The 19037-nt window shown below is 36.6% G+C and overlaps 1 protein-coding gene across 1 annotated transcript in view; it reads right to left on the bottom strand.

Annotated features, from left to right (window-relative positions):
- cacna2d1a (calcium channel, voltage-dependent, alpha 2/delta subunit 1a) overlaps window positions 1–19037 on the bottom strand; it is a 67865-nt gene that overhangs the window by 16414 nt on the left and 32414 nt on the right. Inside the window, 18 exon segments of the mRNA XM_081364019.1 lie at window positions 150–226; window positions 583–644; window positions 1128–1199; window positions 1766–1837; window positions 2274–2348; window positions 2954–3034; window positions 3147–3230; window positions 3319–3408; window positions 3493–3542; window positions 3707–3785; window positions 4429–4533; window positions 4716–4874; window positions 5528–5627; window positions 6572–6622; window positions 6756–6816; window positions 7651–7782; window positions 15841–15970; window positions 16085–16120. Of these exon segments, the coding sequence (XP_081220145.1) occupies window positions 150–226; window positions 583–644; window positions 1128–1199; window positions 1766–1837; window positions 2274–2348; window positions 2954–3034; window positions 3147–3230; window positions 3319–3408; window positions 3493–3542; window positions 3707–3785; window positions 4429–4533; window positions 4716–4874; window positions 5528–5627; window positions 6572–6622; window positions 6756–6816; window positions 7651–7782; window positions 15841–15970; window positions 16085–16120 (1516 nt within the window).

A 19037-nucleotide genomic window follows, 5' to 3' on the forward strand; every position in this document is an offset into this window, starting at 1 on the left:
ACAAAAGATGTGAGATGAACGGAGGGCGCAGGGTTGAGCTCTCTGAATATAAACCAGGAGCTCACACTACGGCTTCTCATCTCTGAGGCCGAGAGATTAGCATTCCACTGAGTTTGATAAAGGTGAGTGATGGTCCCGTGGGTACTTACATTTTGCCTGAGTGATGGTATCTCCAATAGTGGCCTTGATGTAGCTCACACTGTAATCGGGTAGAACTAAAGCAAGACTACAGAGAGAAGACAGAAAATAAATGATGAAGAAAAGCAGTAGTCTTCATGACATTATCTGAAATGAGAAATTATCACCCAGTCGAATCAAAATGGGTGTTTTGTAGCTTTTTGTCCATGTAGGGTGGAATTTATAGATTCAAACTCAAATGAAGGAGATTTTATCCTCTTTCTATGCCTAAATTACTGTTTTCTCTCATATGTGTCCTTATGGAAGTATAATGTTAAATATCTGTTGAATACAGTTAATTGTGACTTTGAACAGTGCCCTCTAGTGGCAATTAATATGTTCACAAACACACCTCCACAACACAAAAACATGTAAGAACTTAAAATTAAAAAAAGATTTGCAGACCTGTAGTCTGTCTGACTGACTGGAGCCCAAGTGTAGGTTCTGGTGCCCCTGTCTATGTAACGCTGCAATGAGAATAAAACAATTAACCAATGAAAGTGGTTCAATGAACCATTAATCCCTGTTTTATTTCTAAATAACTAGTGTTGTAGCCAATGTTTCTCAACTGGTCAGTTGCAAACCAAAAAAACATTTAAAAGGGAGGAGAAAATGCTTTCCATATCTTTTTGTTGTTGATGTCAAAGGATGTGTGGCCAGTCAAACTCTGTACCATTTTAGTCATTTGTTAAAATATAAATATGATCTATTTGAACTTGGTTTTTACTGACGACAATGTGTTTTGTGCTGTGAATTACTACCAGATAAATTTTTGAAACGAATAAAAAATTATACATTTTAATATGATGATTTCAAGGCCATTTTGTTTGCTTTTGTACAAGTGTTACAATTTGAAACCATTTTTATGTTGTTTCCATGTGTGTAAAATCTGGGTTCTGAAGACAAAAACCAGCAGAGAAGCACTGCTTGTTTAAAGTATGCACAATTACCTCATCTTGTGACTTTACAAGTGTGCGGAATCCCTTTTGACCCCTTTGACCATCTATCATGTTTCTTCTGATCTAAAGACAGACAGAAAGTCAGACAGGTGTGTCACTGATTGCTGTTAATACGTCACTGGATCTTTAAAAGCCGACAACTAAAAAAGGACATTGCTTTCATTTGCTATTGTAATAGTTGGTCACTCTCAAGTGAGAAAATAAGTCATTTGGGCTGTGAAGTGAGAAAATTCTATTTTTATATTCAACATATTGTTATGAAATCACACAGGACTGAGAATCAACTTTGCAGCTTGTTGATACTTCGATAATAACTTTGTTGTGACTTCAACAGCTGTACAACAGAACACAAGGGATGTTACAAAATCAAAATCACACCAGCTTTGAATCTGATTGTTGATATCAGATTTTTCAGCTTAACGGGACAGGTCACCCGAAAATGAAAATTCTGTTACTCATGTTAAGAAGATATTCTGAAAAAAAAGTCTCAAAAAGTCATTTTTTTAGGTTGTTGTTGTTTAGTTCATGCCATTCAATTCAGTTGGGTCCATTGACTTTCAATGTATGGACAAAAAATATCGTCTTTTCTGTCCTGCATACGTCATACAGGTTTTCTCTATATTGCTCACCTCTACTTTCATTTCATCCTCTAGTTCAGCATCCAGGAAGTCCAGCGTCACGGGTTCCTGAGACTTGAGATCCTGCAGACAAACAACAACAACTTTCAAAGTAATACCATAAATCAATACTGGTCAACACACCATATTTGTATGCAAAAATATTTACAGATGAGTCACTTTTTCCTTGAAGAAGTGCCTACCGAGGAACATTCCTATTTTGTTCCATACAAAGTGTTCTCTAATCCCATGGATCACTGACTAAACATTTACTAATTGTCATGCACGTGTTTCGAATAAATGTCGTTTCATCTGTGAACTAAACAGAGCGATTGTGTTTGGATTGCACAAATTATATTCATTACAAAGGGCAGATGACCTCTGTGGATGTGGGTGGCCTGCATTATTTCAACATAACCTGTAGTGAAGGTTCTTCAGCCATGCACAACTGACCATACACATGGTTATGGGAAGCAAGTTTGTCTAAGGAGAGAGAAAGAAATATGAGTGAGAGCCGTACCTTTGGCTGAAGGTTGGGATGAAGTAGCACATAGCCGTTGGGGTCGATGGCGAAGTAATATCCATTTGGCCCGAGCTTTATAAAACAAAAGACAAGAGCGATGAAGCATTTGAAAGGCTGTTTTTGTTATTGTACCTTTAAGACTGCAAAATGACATTTGTTCTTATTGTATATTATTATTATTAATTATTATATATTATTGTACTTAAGCTATTTTAGTTTCATTAAAATCATTAAAAAAGCATTAACATTTACATATTTCTTGAATTTTAACAATGTGATAACTATTGGGTTATAAGTATTGACTAAAATTTATTGACTAAAAGTCATTGTTTCAATTTATTACATAAAAACGAATTTATTCACTCATTTCATTAACTGTCAAATTCAGGCACAAAAGGTCTGATTTCCTTGCTTTCATTGCGTATGTATGTCTATATTTAAGATTTATCTTTTATTTCAAAAGAGTTGGGAGAATTGTTTCACATGATATGACCTATTTAAATTTATTTGCCATTAAAAACAACAACAAGATTTAGTAAACACAAGGAATGCAGAAGCACTGAACGTGACCCAGCTGCTACAGTTCAATGCAATGGTTGTGCAAGTTCTTCGATGTTGCAAACCATCAGTCGTAAATAAAGAAGTGCAGATTGCGCCCACACGCTCTCACGCCTTACAGTGAAACGAGGAGTCAGTCTCTTGATGTCGTCCAGAGACACGTCTATGGCCATCACCCCCAGAATCAACTGGCTTTGGCCCTGCAATTGATAACAAGGACTTTTGAAAACAGATCTGGTTCCACTTCAGTTCATCTGATTCATAAGACAAACATGAATTAACTGAGAACATGAATGTGCCGCAAAATAGTACTTTTTGATTCTTAGTTTTCTTCTCTGGAATGTTCTTGGTTTTATTGAACACTGGTAGAGTGCCTGTAATCACAAGGCCCAGTTCCTGCAACACAACCAACAGCCATTTAGTACTTTTTGAATCAGTATAATTGAACAAATTTACTGATACAGATATTTAAGAGTTGACGCACCAGTGCATCCACGTAAACGTTGGTCCACTGCACATTTTTTGCTTTCTTGTCTTCTTTCACCATGGGCCTGCCCAACACATCCAGGTACTCCTGTATGTAAAGTAGTCTGGTTACATTGAAATATGATGCTGGAAAGAAGTCACATTTATGCACTAGAGTGATGCTGTCAAATACCTGGGTGTTGATCCTGATGGCTCCAATAGATGGAATCTCATAGTAAAAACCTGCAATAAACTTTAACATCTCAATACATGTTTTTTTTTATATATATATATATATATATATATATATATATATATATATATATATATATATATATATATATATATATATATATATATATATATATATATATAATTTCATATCATTAAATTTCAGTGTGTTTTACCTTTGTTTTCACAAGCCATCGATTGAATTGGTGACTTATCATAGTTATGCTGGCCCACAGAAAAGGTGAAGATTCGAACCTAAGAGAAGAGAGAAACAAATGGATATTGACATAATTATAGTGGAAAAGTAGGTGTATGCGTGTACATATTAGATGTACTTTGGGGAAACAATATATTAACCAAACCTCCATTTGGGACATCCGAGTATACACATTTATTCGTAAAAATAAAATAAAAAATTATATATATATATAGACACTGTATTTTCAGCATTTCTCCAGTCTTCAGTGTCACATGATCCTTCAGATATCATTCTAATATGCTGATTTGCTGCTTAAAAAACATTTCTTATTCTTATTACAAATAAAACAGCTGCTTATACATTTGTTACGGGATTTGATGAATTGAAGGTTCAAAAGAACAGCATTTATTTGAAATTGAAATCTTTTGTAACATTATAATTCTCTTTATATATATATTACTGACCCCAAACTATTGAATGGAAGTGTTTATATATAAATAAATAAAGAAAAAGAAAGAAAAAGATACTTTCAGTAAGGGTTAGTGTATATTATATATTAGCTGTACACAAAACAGTAGAAGTCTATGGAGTGCCCGGATTTATAAAGCTATAAGTGTGTGTGTGTGTGTGTGTGTGTGTGTGTGTGTGTGTGTGTGTGTGTGTGTGTGTGTGTGTGTGTGTGTGTGTGTGTGTCCTCACCTTCCTGTCGGGGTTGTACTCATTAAAGATCTCTGAAGCTCTGTCCTCCCCTCCGTCAGTGAATAGCATGATGATCTTATTACAGTTTGCTCTCGAAATATTCATCTATGAAAGGAACAAATCAATTTGCGAAGGCAAAGATTCTGGCCAGCATTACAATAACAGTCCAAGAAAAACGAGACACAGTAAACCAATGTGATGCCTCTAATATTCACAGCTGCTGTTGATCATAGCATAGCATAGGCCACAAGATGGTGCAATAAACTAAAAAAATAATTTATTCTTACTGAGGAGAGCTGGTCAAAAGCCTCCTTGAAGCCGATTCTATAGTCAGTGGTGCCGTTTGCAGTGATCTTCTGTACCGCCTCCTTCAAAATCTTCTTATTGCGGACGTTTGCTTGGACCAGGTGTTCAAAGCAGGCAACCGACTTGGCCGAATTGTTGAACTGAAACCATATGAAAGCATTGTGGTTAGTTGGCAAGTTATCAGTAAAAATCTAAGAAAACTGTGAGGTACAGTACATCTCACTCACACACATGCAAGGACAGTTATGAAATCATTTTACATCATTCAGATTCAAGGCTCCTCTATACAAGTCCCATGGCTCAGTGCCAGCAATACACTTAGAGCACTGTTGCCTAATTTCATTAACTTCAAGCTAACGTCACACAGCTGGAGTCAGGCCATAAAATACAAGCGCAAAGCTATTAAAGGAATAGAGGAAGAAAGTTAATTGAAAATATACAAAACAACTCACTTACTTGAAAGCAAAACACAGAGTTCGTGATTTCTATTCCTGTCAGTAGTCTCACACACAAAATAAAATAAACTATGCATTTCATAAATGAATTGCACAGCGTCTGAAGCAGAGGATGATGGGAAACATCAATAATTCTTTGGCGTGCCGCCTCAGCGGTGCCTGACTGAACCCGCAAAAAAATAACTATGATATGGTTATGGATGCTTGGAGGCTCGATGCCTCTGTTTCCCTCAAATTTTCTAGTCCTAGCAGGAATCCAGATTTTTTTGAGGAGCGTCAGAGGAGTTCATCATTCAAATAGACACTCAGCAAAACACACACAGCTCCTGTATACTCACAGAGACGATGTTGACGTAATCATCGTCAGAGAGGGTTTCCAGCATCTCACTGACGGAAGTGCGAATGAGCTTCAACGTCAGGCCCGACACACTTCCACTCCTACAGAGAAGCACAACATGTTTATTACTATATAATAACTACCTGAAGAACAACAACAACAACAACAACAACAAAAATCATAATACGACCGAAATCACATTTAGGCTTTTAACGGCTCCAGAACTGACATGCTGGATCAGGTTTTTACGGGTTAATAATCACTCTGTGATTCCAATGGGAGGTGTGTGGGCTTCAGTGTTTAGTCGTTTAGCAAAACTACATTGATTGGCTGAAGCTGATCTACACTAATGGGCTCAATGCCCAGACAGCACATCACCATCATCATTATAGCTGAGCAATAACAGAATAAACTCTACAAGGCCATATTTTCTAATACAACGAGGCTAATTACACTCGTAACCTAAAGACACCCCCTTAAGTATGATAAATAATAGAGCACATTAATCTCAAATGCCTGCTTTTGATGAATTTGGAATATTTCTGGATCATATCCATAACCTGACTTTTCAGTTACATCTACATTATAAATTTAAGTTAATGACTCTAATGGGATTTTTTATTTTGAATGTAAATATTAAATTTATAAGTTGTGAATAACAGTTTTAGGTGCATTATGGAAACATAAATGTGTTTCAATGTTTGATATTCATAAACTGCTTCTTTTAATAAAAATACTCTATTAAACAGCCTGCCAAAGATCTCAAAAAAAAAAAAAAATTATTACTCTCACTTTGCATTGGCTCAGCGCCACATTGTGTCATTCTTTAATCAGCCTCTCTCTCTAATGTTGATAAATGACTCTAATGCAGAACTAACATTAGCTCTTTAAGTGGATAGTGTGGAATCTGTCACGCACAATGAAAAATTACATTATGCTGATAAACCAATTACTCAAAGTGCACAACCGAATCAGGATTCAGCTCAGTGGCTTTGTATCAGTGAGTGTATGAACTGTAACAGTAAATCACAGAAACTTCACTCACGCGTCCACCAGGATCAGCATGTCTTTAGGTGAAGCTGCACCCTGGATATACCTGCAAACACACAGGAGAAAAACCATCAGGCATAACAACTGAGAGAGAAAATAAAGAAAATAGCACTTGTTATCTCCCTCACATACACACATATGGAGATTAAAAAAAAAAAAACACACACAGGTTTACTCACCAGGGCCTTCGGCGTACATCATACAGGTCGATCTTGTTCTTTGTGTCAACCCAAGGAGAAGCTATAGCAGATGGGATACTGGGATTATTATTGTTCAGTCGTTCAATTAATCAATAATCAATTAACCAAACAAGGGAGTCAGTGAGTGAGTGAGTGAGTGAGTGAGTGAGTGAGTTATTCAGTCAGTGATTCAGTCAGTGTGTGTGTGTGTCATCTTGTGTGAGTCAATCAGTGAATCAATCAATCAATCAATCAATCAATCAATCAATCAATCAATCAATCAATCAATCAATCAATCAATCAATCAATCAATCAATCAATCAATCAATCAATCAATCAATCAATCAATCAAATAATTTGAAAGCAGAACAACCAAAGTATTTAAGATTAACTATTTATTGTAATAAATTGTGCTTAACATTTAATTTAAACAATTCAAATTTGGTTTAGAATTTATTAAAAATTTCAATAAATTAAAATGATTTTGATACTAAAGAAAAAAGAAACAATAGCTAAGAGCTTATAAGAGGAACGGTTCATCACCATTTAACCTTCTAAGTAAACAAATAAACAAACACAGTTTGAAATCAGCACAACAGCCATTTAAGAATTTAATACTTAGACCAGCATGAGTGTGTCTATTGTTCAGTGCACTTGTTTTTGATGTCCTGTTCTTGTATTCTTGCCCCATTCATTGATCACCGGCCCCTTAGCTCAACAGTCTATGGCTTTGTTCCAAATGCCTCCCTCACAAACCACTATTAGCTATGAAATGTATTTGTTAACTGTAAATGCACCATACTGTATGACTGTATATATAGTGTCAATGTGCTTTCCATAGTCTCTGTGTTATGGTGAATGTCTGTAAATATTCGTATTCATTCCAGTGCTCTACCTGGGAAGTATCGAGCCAGGCCAGTTGCACTGCCAAACACCTGCCAGAGGAGGGACGGGTCATCTTCCTTGTTCTTCCTGAAGACCTCATCCAGAGCCGCAGTCCAGTTTAGCTCATTCAGGATTATAGTGGCTGTTACAAACATATAAATATACAGGATAAATCTCATTTGATGATTGTAACTTACGGACATGAAGCATCTCTACAGGTCTAACTCAATGTGATTTAACTCAAGCTGACGTGTATTCTGAGAGCTTTGTTCTAACAAACCCTCAAATGAATCCCAATTCAGCAATAAATCAATAAACTGGCTCTCAAAATTTCAGACACCATCATGTTAAGCTAAACTCGAAAGTGATAAACCACTTGGAGAAGCTGTGGTAGAGGAAACAACAAAGTGAACTATTAGCTAATGCAGTTCTAATGGAATTAGAGGAAAATTGGGCCGTTTTTCCAGAGAATGTCATAAATGGGCACTATGTCTGCTGTAAGTGAGAGTGATGTTAACATTTTAAAATGAACATAAATGAGCGCCCTGGCAAAGATTTCCCATGATGCCACGTGACTCATTCTTTAAAAATAAAAGCCTTTGATATTTCTTACTTCTGTTGGTTTAGTATTATGATACTAAATTATTATTATAATCATTACAGCCGGCGCCTTGACAGTCTAATTCTGAAAGGAACTGGTGTGTTTGATCCCATGAGACATCTTTTATTACCCCTAATGCCACCCACTTCCTCTTTCCATCAAGACTCCTCCCACTCTAGGTGTGTTAATCAATACAGGCTTCACTCGAAAGCAAGGTTATTATAGTTTTGCATTTTTAAATTATTTTTTATTTTAATTTCATTTCTAAATTTCGTTTTAGTTTATTTTGTGAACACATTTCTATTTAGTTTTTATATATTTAGTTTCAGTTTTAGTTATTTAGCAGAGTTAACAGAACACTTCCAGTTAAAGACAAGCAAAGTTTAATGTATGCATTTTATAGTTAACTCTTGTGAAAACCTCTTAATAATAAAAATAAAATATTTCTTTGAGGATGGACAAAGAACCAAACAAATGCAACTAAAAAGTGAAAATTATTCATACTCATTTATATTAAAAATGGAATCTTTTTTTTTTTTTTTCGTTTTGTGTGGTATTTTGTCAAATATGTGTGGTATCTTGTTTAGTTTCACATGAGACGGTTATCTTACTTGGAATTAAGGTACAGCTTTATTTGCATAAGGTCTAGAAATGATGGAAATATTTATTTGGCCATTTCTGCTTCTTAGGGCTGGTTCACACAGAAAGCGGTTTTGCTTTGAAAAAACGGAAAAAAGACACGGGCAGTGGAACGGAGAAAAAGCGCAAGGTCTCGAGAGGCGTCTTTTAAAAGTTTAACTTATTTTAACTTGAGTGTCGGGTTTTTAGAACATCGTGTCATGCGTGTCAAAAGATGAAAAAGACGCGAGACTCGAGTGCAACCATGAATAAAGTAGCGCATTGGAATGGAAAAAAGTGATTTTCCGGTACAGGATTTTAGTAGCTTATTAATTACGAAAACTATAATTTATTTTTGCAAATTATTATTTTATTTCAGTTCGTTTTCAGTAACTGTTGTTAGTTTCGTTTAGTTTTAGATTTTCATTTATGTTGAAATTTCTATTTTATTTCAGTTTACGATAGATTTACTCTTATTCAGTTTTCGTTTACGAAAATAACCAGTCCAGACACTATCGATATTCTTCAAGAGGGTCCATCAGCAGCCAAATGCCACATTTCATCACCCTCTATTTCTATCACTCAGTCCTTCCTGGTATTCACTCTGGCTCAAAACAATTTGGAAAAAGGTTTTAAAAAAATACTGTGGAAAAAAGTACGTACTCCAGCCAATCACCAAGCATCACAAGTCTTAAGTTATCTAAATAATTTGTGTCCTAACCAGCCATTGGTTCAAAATCCTGTTCCTCGTAATTATACATTAAACATCAAATATCTTCTGATTGGCTGAGACTGTAGTGTTGTTCGGCATGTTTGTTTTCAGTGTGGACAGACAAATTACTTGTTGCTGGAAACTGACGTCATGCACGGTTAGGACACTTACGGTCAGTAAAACAGCACCACTTACACACACACAGGGCTCAACAGTAAGGGTTTTTGTCTGCTGGTTCAGATTTGGTGTTAGGAGCGGCATATTGTTGGCGGCATCTAGCTAGATGTGATGGAAGTAGGACATGATAGTGAAATTACTGAGCCTACTCCCTCCACCAGCCCTGTATACGGGAAGTTGCTTGATATAATGGCCTGCGCAGCGGACAGGTTGAATTTGACGTGGTCGATTTGATAAGCTATTTCTGCCAATGGTTTGGCATGCGTGCTCAGACACCGGTCACTCTGAAGGTGTTACCCATACCATATATATACATACATACATGGCAAACCATCAACTAGCTCCAAACTCTCTCACACTGGTCCAGGAAACAGCTCTAAACACACAATAAGCATTATAGTGGTGTTGTGGAGATGGTTGTGAGTGCTAATTTGCAGGATCAGTGCAGAATCAAGAAAGCCTGTAATCATCCCACGAGAGGATATCCCTTCTGCACACACACACACACACACACACACACACACACACACACACACACACACACACACACACACACACACACACACAAAACCACATCTGATCACACACACACACACACACACACACACACACACACAAATGTGTGTGTGTGTGTGTGTGTGTGTGTGTGTGTGTGTGTGTGTGTGTGTGTGTGTGTGTGTGTGTGTGTGTGTGTGTGTGTGTGTGATCAGATGTGGTTTCACACCCCTTCCTGTTGTTCATCCATCAGGCTGTCAGTGTGCAGGTTTAGACACAACACACATCCTCATTAGCTAACACCCATTCAACCAGATCTCTATCTCTGTCTATCTCTATTTGCTTCTGTCTGGAAATTAAGCACAAATACCTTTCCTCAAGATCAAACTCCCATTACAAAAATTTCATTTGAAATTGGAAGCGCTATGCTATGACTGTACAACTATTCTTGGGCCAAAAATTAACACTGGCCAAGTAAATGTGTGGTTAAAAATGGAAATAACATTTAGGCAAGAGATTCTATTAGGAGCTGTGGTTTAAATCAAAATACATGAATTGTGTAAGTGACTTGCATAAATCAAACCAAAAAGAAAACATATGGTACGTCTTTTAACAGCTTTTTTTTTCTGTAGAACATTTGGTGACACATGCATTAAAATATCCATCACATTATGTGACCTAAATTAATATATTCAGACCAAAATCATGTTTTCATGCCTTTTTACAGAGAAACAGATAATAAAATAAATAAAGAATAATAACTGGTTAAATAATAATAAAAATGTATGTGACCAAAATTAAATAATATTTACAAAATCACAACGTGTCTATATATATATATTGTATATACTGTACTCCACTCCAAGGTATATACAACAGTAACAAACAATGGTATTGGTAAGAATGCTAAGAACAGCGGTCAACTATGCACTAGTCTTTGTTTCTTTACTACGACAAACAAAAATAATTTATAGCTCAATTCAATGAGAGCGCAAGAGAGAGAGAGAGAGAGAGAGAGAGAGAGAGAGAGAGAGAGAGAGAGTGTGGAGGAAGATTTGACGACAACTTCCATTGGTTTAAATGAATCAGGGCAGATAGTCAACAGAAAAACCAATCTGAGCACTATGAGCACAGCCAGAGGGATCCGTGTGACATACACACGTCATCGTGCTCTCTCTAACACACACACTCTGAACATGTCTATGTCCATCTTGAGATTGTGGTGACAGATGACACGATGTGTTGAGGCAAAAAGTACAGATTCATGTCTTAATAAGACACAAATACAGACAGCCCAGAGCCTCCAATAACACACACATATATAAAAATACACAAACACTTGAATAATCAGCCACATTATTACATAACAAACTATTATTAAATATAGAGAGTTGAAAAAAAAATCCGATTTAATGAAAAATAATGAATATTGCCTGAAAGCTTCACCCAGTGGCTGTCGCTGGGAAGGGGGTCATGGGTAAGCACTAAGCAATGCTGCCGGACCAAGAAAATCAGGCGGAAAGCAAAAGGTACTGAGAGTAATTTGAAGTGAGTAAAAGTAGATAAAGAGAGACAGCGGGACAGAGCGAGATGAGTCATATGATGAACGCCGCTGCTTCAGTCCTCATCTAGAACACAAATATCACATCAAACTCTTTTGCCAGTGAAACACTCACATGTTAAGTCACAGTGAGTCGACCGCTGAGGACAACAGATTTTATGAAAGTTAAATAATGACAAATGTTTTTGAAACAAAAAAGCTTGTTGAATTGCACTAATTGACATTTTTATGGGCTGAAATTCAACATGGTTGAATATTTAAGCTGTGAGTATTTTCAATTAAAAACATTTCACACACATTTTCATTTTTAAAAATTCAAAAATGCATATTTACCTTTCAGATTTCACTTCCAAAATGTTCATTCTGTTTAAAATACAACCTATAATATTCGACAGGCAATTTTCAGTCCATTTTATTTCGCCTTACAAATTCGCTCCCACAAATTCAGTGGTTCAAATTCGACAGCAAATTCGACATTTGACATCTGGGAACGGCAGGAATAGCAGATTACCGACTAATAATCTCCAGAGCTGTTAGTCGACCTCACCAGCAGGAGGTGCAAGTGGCAACGCACACCTTTTAGATTGTTGATATATTAAAAAATAATCAGTCAAATAATGTGTAATAATTATTGATATTTTTGACTACTGCATGAGCTTATTGTAATATATCAACAATCTAAAAGGTGTGGGAACCGTCACTGGGAAACGCTTATCGTGAAACTTTGCACATTACGTTCATATTCTGAGTCTGCTTGCCTGCAGCCTATTATAGTATAGCCTACATCCCCATTTTTTTTTTTTCAATTAGTGCAATTCAACAAGGTTTTTTTGTTTCAAAAACATTAGTCATTATTTTACTTCCATAATATTTCTGCCAACACAGAGAATATGATGCATCTTGTGACTCTTAGGAAGGTGCTAGCTGTTTTGACCAAAATAATAAAGAATTGCAAAATAACAGCCAACATACACATTTGATGTTCAACATACAGCTATAAGGGACCAATGAGATTTATTGTGGGCGGGGTTAGCTAGTGAAATGCAAAAAAAAAAAAAAAAATGTTGTTACACAAAGGGCCCTATCTTGCACCCAGCGCAATTGACTTTGTACACCGACGCATGTATCATTCCTATTTTGCACCCGCGCGCAGCGGACTTTTCCCTCCACAGACGCACGTTGGTAAGTTAGGAAATGAACTTGCGCTCCCCAGGGTGGTTCAGCGCAAAGAGGAGGCGTGTTCTGGCGCAAACGTTCCTTCATGCTATTTTGCAGGTTTAGAAAACAATTGCGCCACTAACCAGGAAAAAATAGTTTAAAGTCAGTGGCGCGTTGCGCATGTTATTCATATGCTATTTTAAGGGCGCATACTTGGCCATAATCAATGTAGCGTGTGCACAACGCGCATACACTTTGATTCTCTCATCTACACAGAAGCAGCAGTTTTCATTTTTGCAAATCATACATGATTAAGATAGATAGATAGATAGATAGATAGATAGATAGATAGATAGATAGATAGATAGATAGATAGATAGATAGATAGATAGATAGATAGATAGATAGATAGATAGATAGATAGATAGATAGATAGATAGATAGATAGATAGACAATTTATTGTAAAAGCATACATCTAGCTTACACATTTGCCCAAATTATCATACGTCTGTTTAACCGAAGTTAATTTGGGTAGGTTTCTCCATTTCAATGTAACTTCTCTCTTTTACGGCCCTGACGAGAGCGTTGCTCTCCTTGGCTGTGAACTGCTCCTGGCGTGCGCCTGGCAAATCCGCCGTTATAATAGCAATCCGCCATGGGAAAAGCGCGTCTGCTCTTAAAGGGAATGTGAGATGACGCTCTGATTGGTTTATTTCACGTTACGCCCAAACCACACCTATGAATAATGAAGCTACTTCAGACCAACCCCATTTTAGATTTGCGCCAGGCGTAAGAGTCATTTATCCCGCCGGGAAAATAGCAACAGCGCCCAAGACCCGCCCACAAAGTTACTTGCGCTTTGCGCTTGACACTTGCGTTTCAGATCGTTAAAATAGGGCCCAAACTCTTCTTTCAGTATTTAGTGTATCATACATTATTACGATAGATAGATAGATAGATAGATAGATAGATAGATAGATAGATAGATAGATAGATAGATAGATAGATAGATAGATAGATAGATAGATAGATAGATAGATAGATAGATAGATAGATAGATAGATAGATAGATAGATAGATAGATAGATAGATAGATAGATAGATAGATAGATAGATAGATGGTAGATAGATGGGTGGGTTTCTCCATTTCAATGTAACTTCTCTCTCTTTTACGGCCGTGACGAGAGCGTTGCTCTCCTCGGCTGTGAACCGCTCCTGGCGCGCGCCTGGCAAATCCGCCGTTATAATAGCAATCCGCCATGGAAAAAGCGCGTCTGCTCTTAAAGGGAATGTGAGATGACTCTCTGATTGGTTTATTTCACGTTACTCCCAAACCACACCTATGAATAATGAAGCTACTTCAGACCAACCCATTTTAGATTTGCGCCGGGCGCAAGAGTCATTTATCCCGCCGGTATAATAGCAACAGCGCCTAAGACCCGCCCACAAAGTTACTTGCGCTTTGCGCTTGACACTTGCGTTTCAGATCGTTAAAATAGGGCCCAAACTCTTCTTTCAGTATTTAGTGTATACTGTGGACAAAATAACCTTGTTCTATTGAATGTTTGACCTACTGTATTTGCCTAAATGTGCAGTATGTCTGCTCAAACGCCTAAGCCTTTGTGGACCTCCTATAAGCCCACACTTTGGCTGATAAACTAGTTTACTAGTGTACTAAACTTACTATTTCTTATGGAGCCCCTGAATGGACATGATAATGAAAAAAAAGATAGAAGAAAAATGTATATTTCAATGGTTTTGCATTCGCTTGCAAAAGTTTTGAGTTTCTCCTTGAAACTTTGAATTGTCATGTGCTTTTAATTGTTCGAAAATACAGTAAACAGTAATATTGTGAAATATTATTACAATTTAAAATAACTGTTTCCTATTTTAACATTTTAAAATTGTGATGGCAAAGCTGAATTTTCAGCATCATTACAACAGTCTTCAATGTCATGTGATCCTTCAGAAATCAATGTTGAAAAAAGTTGTGCTCTGTGGAAACCGTGATCTTTTTTTCAGGTTTCTTTGATGAATATAAAGTTCAAAAGAACAGCATTTATATGAAATAAACATATTTTGCAACATTATAAATGTCTTCACTGCCACTATTGTTCAATATAAAGCGCCCTTGTTGAATACAACTATTGGTAACACTTTAGTTTAGGGTCCAATTCTAACTATTGACTAGTTGCTTATTAGCATGCATATTACTAGGATATTGGCTGTTTATTAGTACTTATAAAGCACATATTAATGCCTTATTCTGAATGACCATATTCTGCATACTTAATCCTACCCAAATACCTAAACTTAACAACTACCTTACTAACTATTAAAAGGCAGTAATTAGGAGTTTATTGAGGCAAAAGTTGCAGGTAATAAATAATTAAATGTATAGTGTCATTTATAGTGTCAAAAACAGATCAAACCGACTAAAATGGACTATTATAATATATATCTATGTGTGTATCCAATATCCATCCATCCATCCTTCCATCTATATTTATTAAGTAAATACTACATGCTACAAGCTACTCATAATCTACTAGCTTTCTCAACACTGGTAGAAGCCTGAAAACACTCATAACCGATAACATTTTAAAGCAAAAGACAGAGAGTGAGAGTTATTCTCTTGCTGGAGGATATTAGGGGGTTGTGGGGTCACTCATGGGCCAGGCGTGCTGCGTTAGAGCTGGACTGCTCTCTAAATTTAGTCTGTTATTTTTCCACAAGCCTCTGGCTATCCACACCTGACACACAGCAATAAAGCTGAACTGTCACTGAAAGATTGATTTTATAAACAGATTTTAGTTACCGAGCAAAGACGTAAAAAAGAACATGTTCAGATGTGTGTGTGTGTTTGTGTATACTCACAGCCCTCGTAGATATCTGTGGGAATGTGCACTGCAGTCGTATTGTACGAAACGAGGCGTCCGAAAGCAGGATCTTCTTTGAATTCTGGTCTGACCCGGTTCTGGTGTATTTCTGTGTCATTAATATCAAACTAGGAACATAACAAAAAGCAAAATCTCTCAAATAACAGAAACAATTCTTTAAATTACATCTTTCTGTTATTTAGTGCTTATCATAATAAGTATTTTAAAAAATGAAATCTTACCTTGTCCTTGGCATTGTAGTAGATGGTCTCATTCACCTGTTTGATAAAGAGTGACAGAAGACAATGTTGGTGTTTTTATTTATCTTCTATATTTTTCAAAAGTTTCAATATTCATTAGGATAGTGTATCCTAAAATAAATGTACGCTTTACATATGTTTTTGTTTAGGTTCCCTTTCAAGGGAACTCGTGCTGCGTCCCAGCTGACGCTTTGAGGAGCGCCCTAAGCGTGACTGCGCCTGAAGCACGTGTGCCAATAGTCTGTTTTTCGGGATCGGGTCCCGCTTCTGCCGAGGCAGAGCGGTGGCTTCATTTGTTGGGTTCACAAATTGAACTAGTGGAGGGGTTTGAGACAGATGCGGCCCTTTTTTCAGCCCTTACCCTCTGGTTCCTCTGCTCAATCTCGGGATACGGAAGCCCGCTTTGTGGCTTCTTCCGCCCCGAGTGAAAGTTTAATGTTGTCTAGCTTTGATGTGGGAGATTTTGGTGATACGTCAGCAGTATCCCCGCAGTACGCAGAGCTTATGGAGGTTGTGTCTCGGGCTGTGTCTGTACTAAACATTAACTGGCCAGCCGAGAAGCCAGAAGCGCTTAGAAAAAGCAAGTTAGATGAGCGCTTCCAGCAGTAACAGCCACAACCTCTACGTCGGGACTTACCGTTCTTCCCAGATCTCCACACTGAGGTGACAAGATCGTGGAAAAAGCCAGTCTCCTCCCGCATATCTAGTCCCACAGTCCATCATTATTCTTCGATTGTGGGGCTTAAGGAGAATGGTTATGGGACAATGCCCAGGGTTGAAGAGCTGCTTATCTCTCCCCTGTCGCTGCGTCGTCAGTGAATTTTTTTTTGGGGGGGGGGGGGATTAAAATTATTTTTTGAGACCGTTTACATCTCTAAAAGTATGTTTAATCTGAATGTGTCTGACTGTGTATTTCCAAGTTTTTTTTTAAATAGCTCTCAATTTGTGTTTTTCTGTACAGAGGTTTGCAAAGATTGCAATATCCACAAAGATAGCAATATCCAAAATCCTTGTCGGGAAATGTTTGGTTCCCATAAGGAAAACAGCTAATAAATCAATCAGAATATAGAATATACAGTTTGTACAGCTTACAAACCATTATATCTATGGAAAGTTCTCATAAAATGTGTGCGTGTGTGTGTGTGTGTGTGTGTGTGTGTGTGTGTGTGTGTGTGTGTGTGTGTGTGTGTGTGTGTGTGTGTGTGTGTGTGTGTGTGTGTGTGTGTGTGTGTGTGTGTGTGTGTGTGTATGTGTGTCTCCTCTGAGGGTTGTTCTCCTCACAGTGTGAGGGTGCTGTCAGGACTAGCATTAGTGGGGCGTTAACAAGCGAGCTCACTATCTGACATACAGTCGCCTTGGAGACATAGAAGTGGATCATCACCGGCTGCCGCCACCTGTCCTACTTGCTTGCTAATCATGTGGCAGACACTCTTTTTAGGTTATAGTACACTGATTGCTGAGACATGCACGTACAGGACACCTCTACATGGGATCAAACGCTTGACCTTGTAGGTTGTGTCTTTAACACGGTTGGTACCAGCATCCCATCAATAATTCAAAAGAAAAACTCTCTGTCTGTCAGCGGTAACACAGCGATTGTGTCCATAACAAACGCTTGAAGAGAAGCACCTGCCGTGACAGCTGCAGGCAGGATGGACTTCTGAATGCAAAGGCACACACATGTGTTTTGCCTAGAAATGGCCCTGAGTGTAGCATCTTATGAATAAAAAATTAAACCATGGTAATACCTTTTTTTTTTTACATGTTGGAAGTAATGTAAATTAGAAATGTGCAATATTAAAATTACTACAATATGAATTTTAAAATTAAAATACTATTGCGTGTAAATAAATAAAAAGGCAAAATTAATCATTTATTTTAAGTGCAGCTTAGTATTACTTATGTACTATTATAGTATTAATATTTTTTAGTTTAGTAATTTTGTTGTGTTTGTCATTTGTATTATTTTTTGTAATATTTTTATTTAGCTTTCTTTTTTATTCATTTTTAGTAATTTTGGTACATTTAAAAATGTTGTGTATGTTTTTTTTTTTTGTCTAATATTTATATGTATAGTTTATTAAAGCTTTATTTCAATTACTGAAAACCATTTTGATAGTTTTAGTTAACAATAAGACTGATCACAACATGAAAATGTACGGAATGAAAAATGTAAAATTTAAGACAAAGACTTTCTTTCAAGAGCTGCACAAATAAAATTAATATCGTAGGCCTATGTCCATACAAAACACACCCATACAATCTCAAAATAAATTATTTATCTCAGATTCTTTTACTTTATTATTCAGGCTGGAGCGCACATTCAATTGCAAATTTAAAATAATTAAGAGAGGTTTTACTCAATATATACATATGCATTGAAATTGGTTTATGTACTAATATATATATATATATATTAGTACATTAGTATATAAGTACATTTGAATTAGAGGTTGATCGATAGGATTTTGCTGAAAATAATGTTTAAAGAAAGGCAATAAAAAATGTATTGTACCAATACTAGTATAATCTATATATTGAATGTGTTAAATAATGTCCTTAGTCTTATCTTCCTGTGACGGGACAGTCCAAAGAGAAGCCACAAGATTTTATGTTTAATTAGCAGCCAGATACAATATATACAGTATATATAGACTTTTTATGGCCTTAAATTTGATCTTATCTTTTTTTAAGACTGATGAGAAACCCTGATGAGAAAAAAGTGTAAGTACATTTTTTTCCTAATGTCTGTGTGTGTTTGTGTGTGTGTAAATCCTAATCATTCAGTATCATATACTGTATATTACTGTACTATGTGGTACTGCAAAAATATTTTATGTAGTATTAAGGTAATATATGAAGGTGATCGAATCAAAAGGCTCCACCAACAACACACTTTTCCTCACTATCTCTCAAAACGAACTGACGTCATAGG

Source organism: Scardinius erythrophthalmus (assembly GCF_964197995.2).
Source record: "Scardinius erythrophthalmus genome assembly, chromosome: 4".
Lineage (NCBI taxonomy): Eukaryota > Metazoa > Chordata > Actinopteri > Cypriniformes > Leuciscidae > Scardinius > Scardinius erythrophthalmus.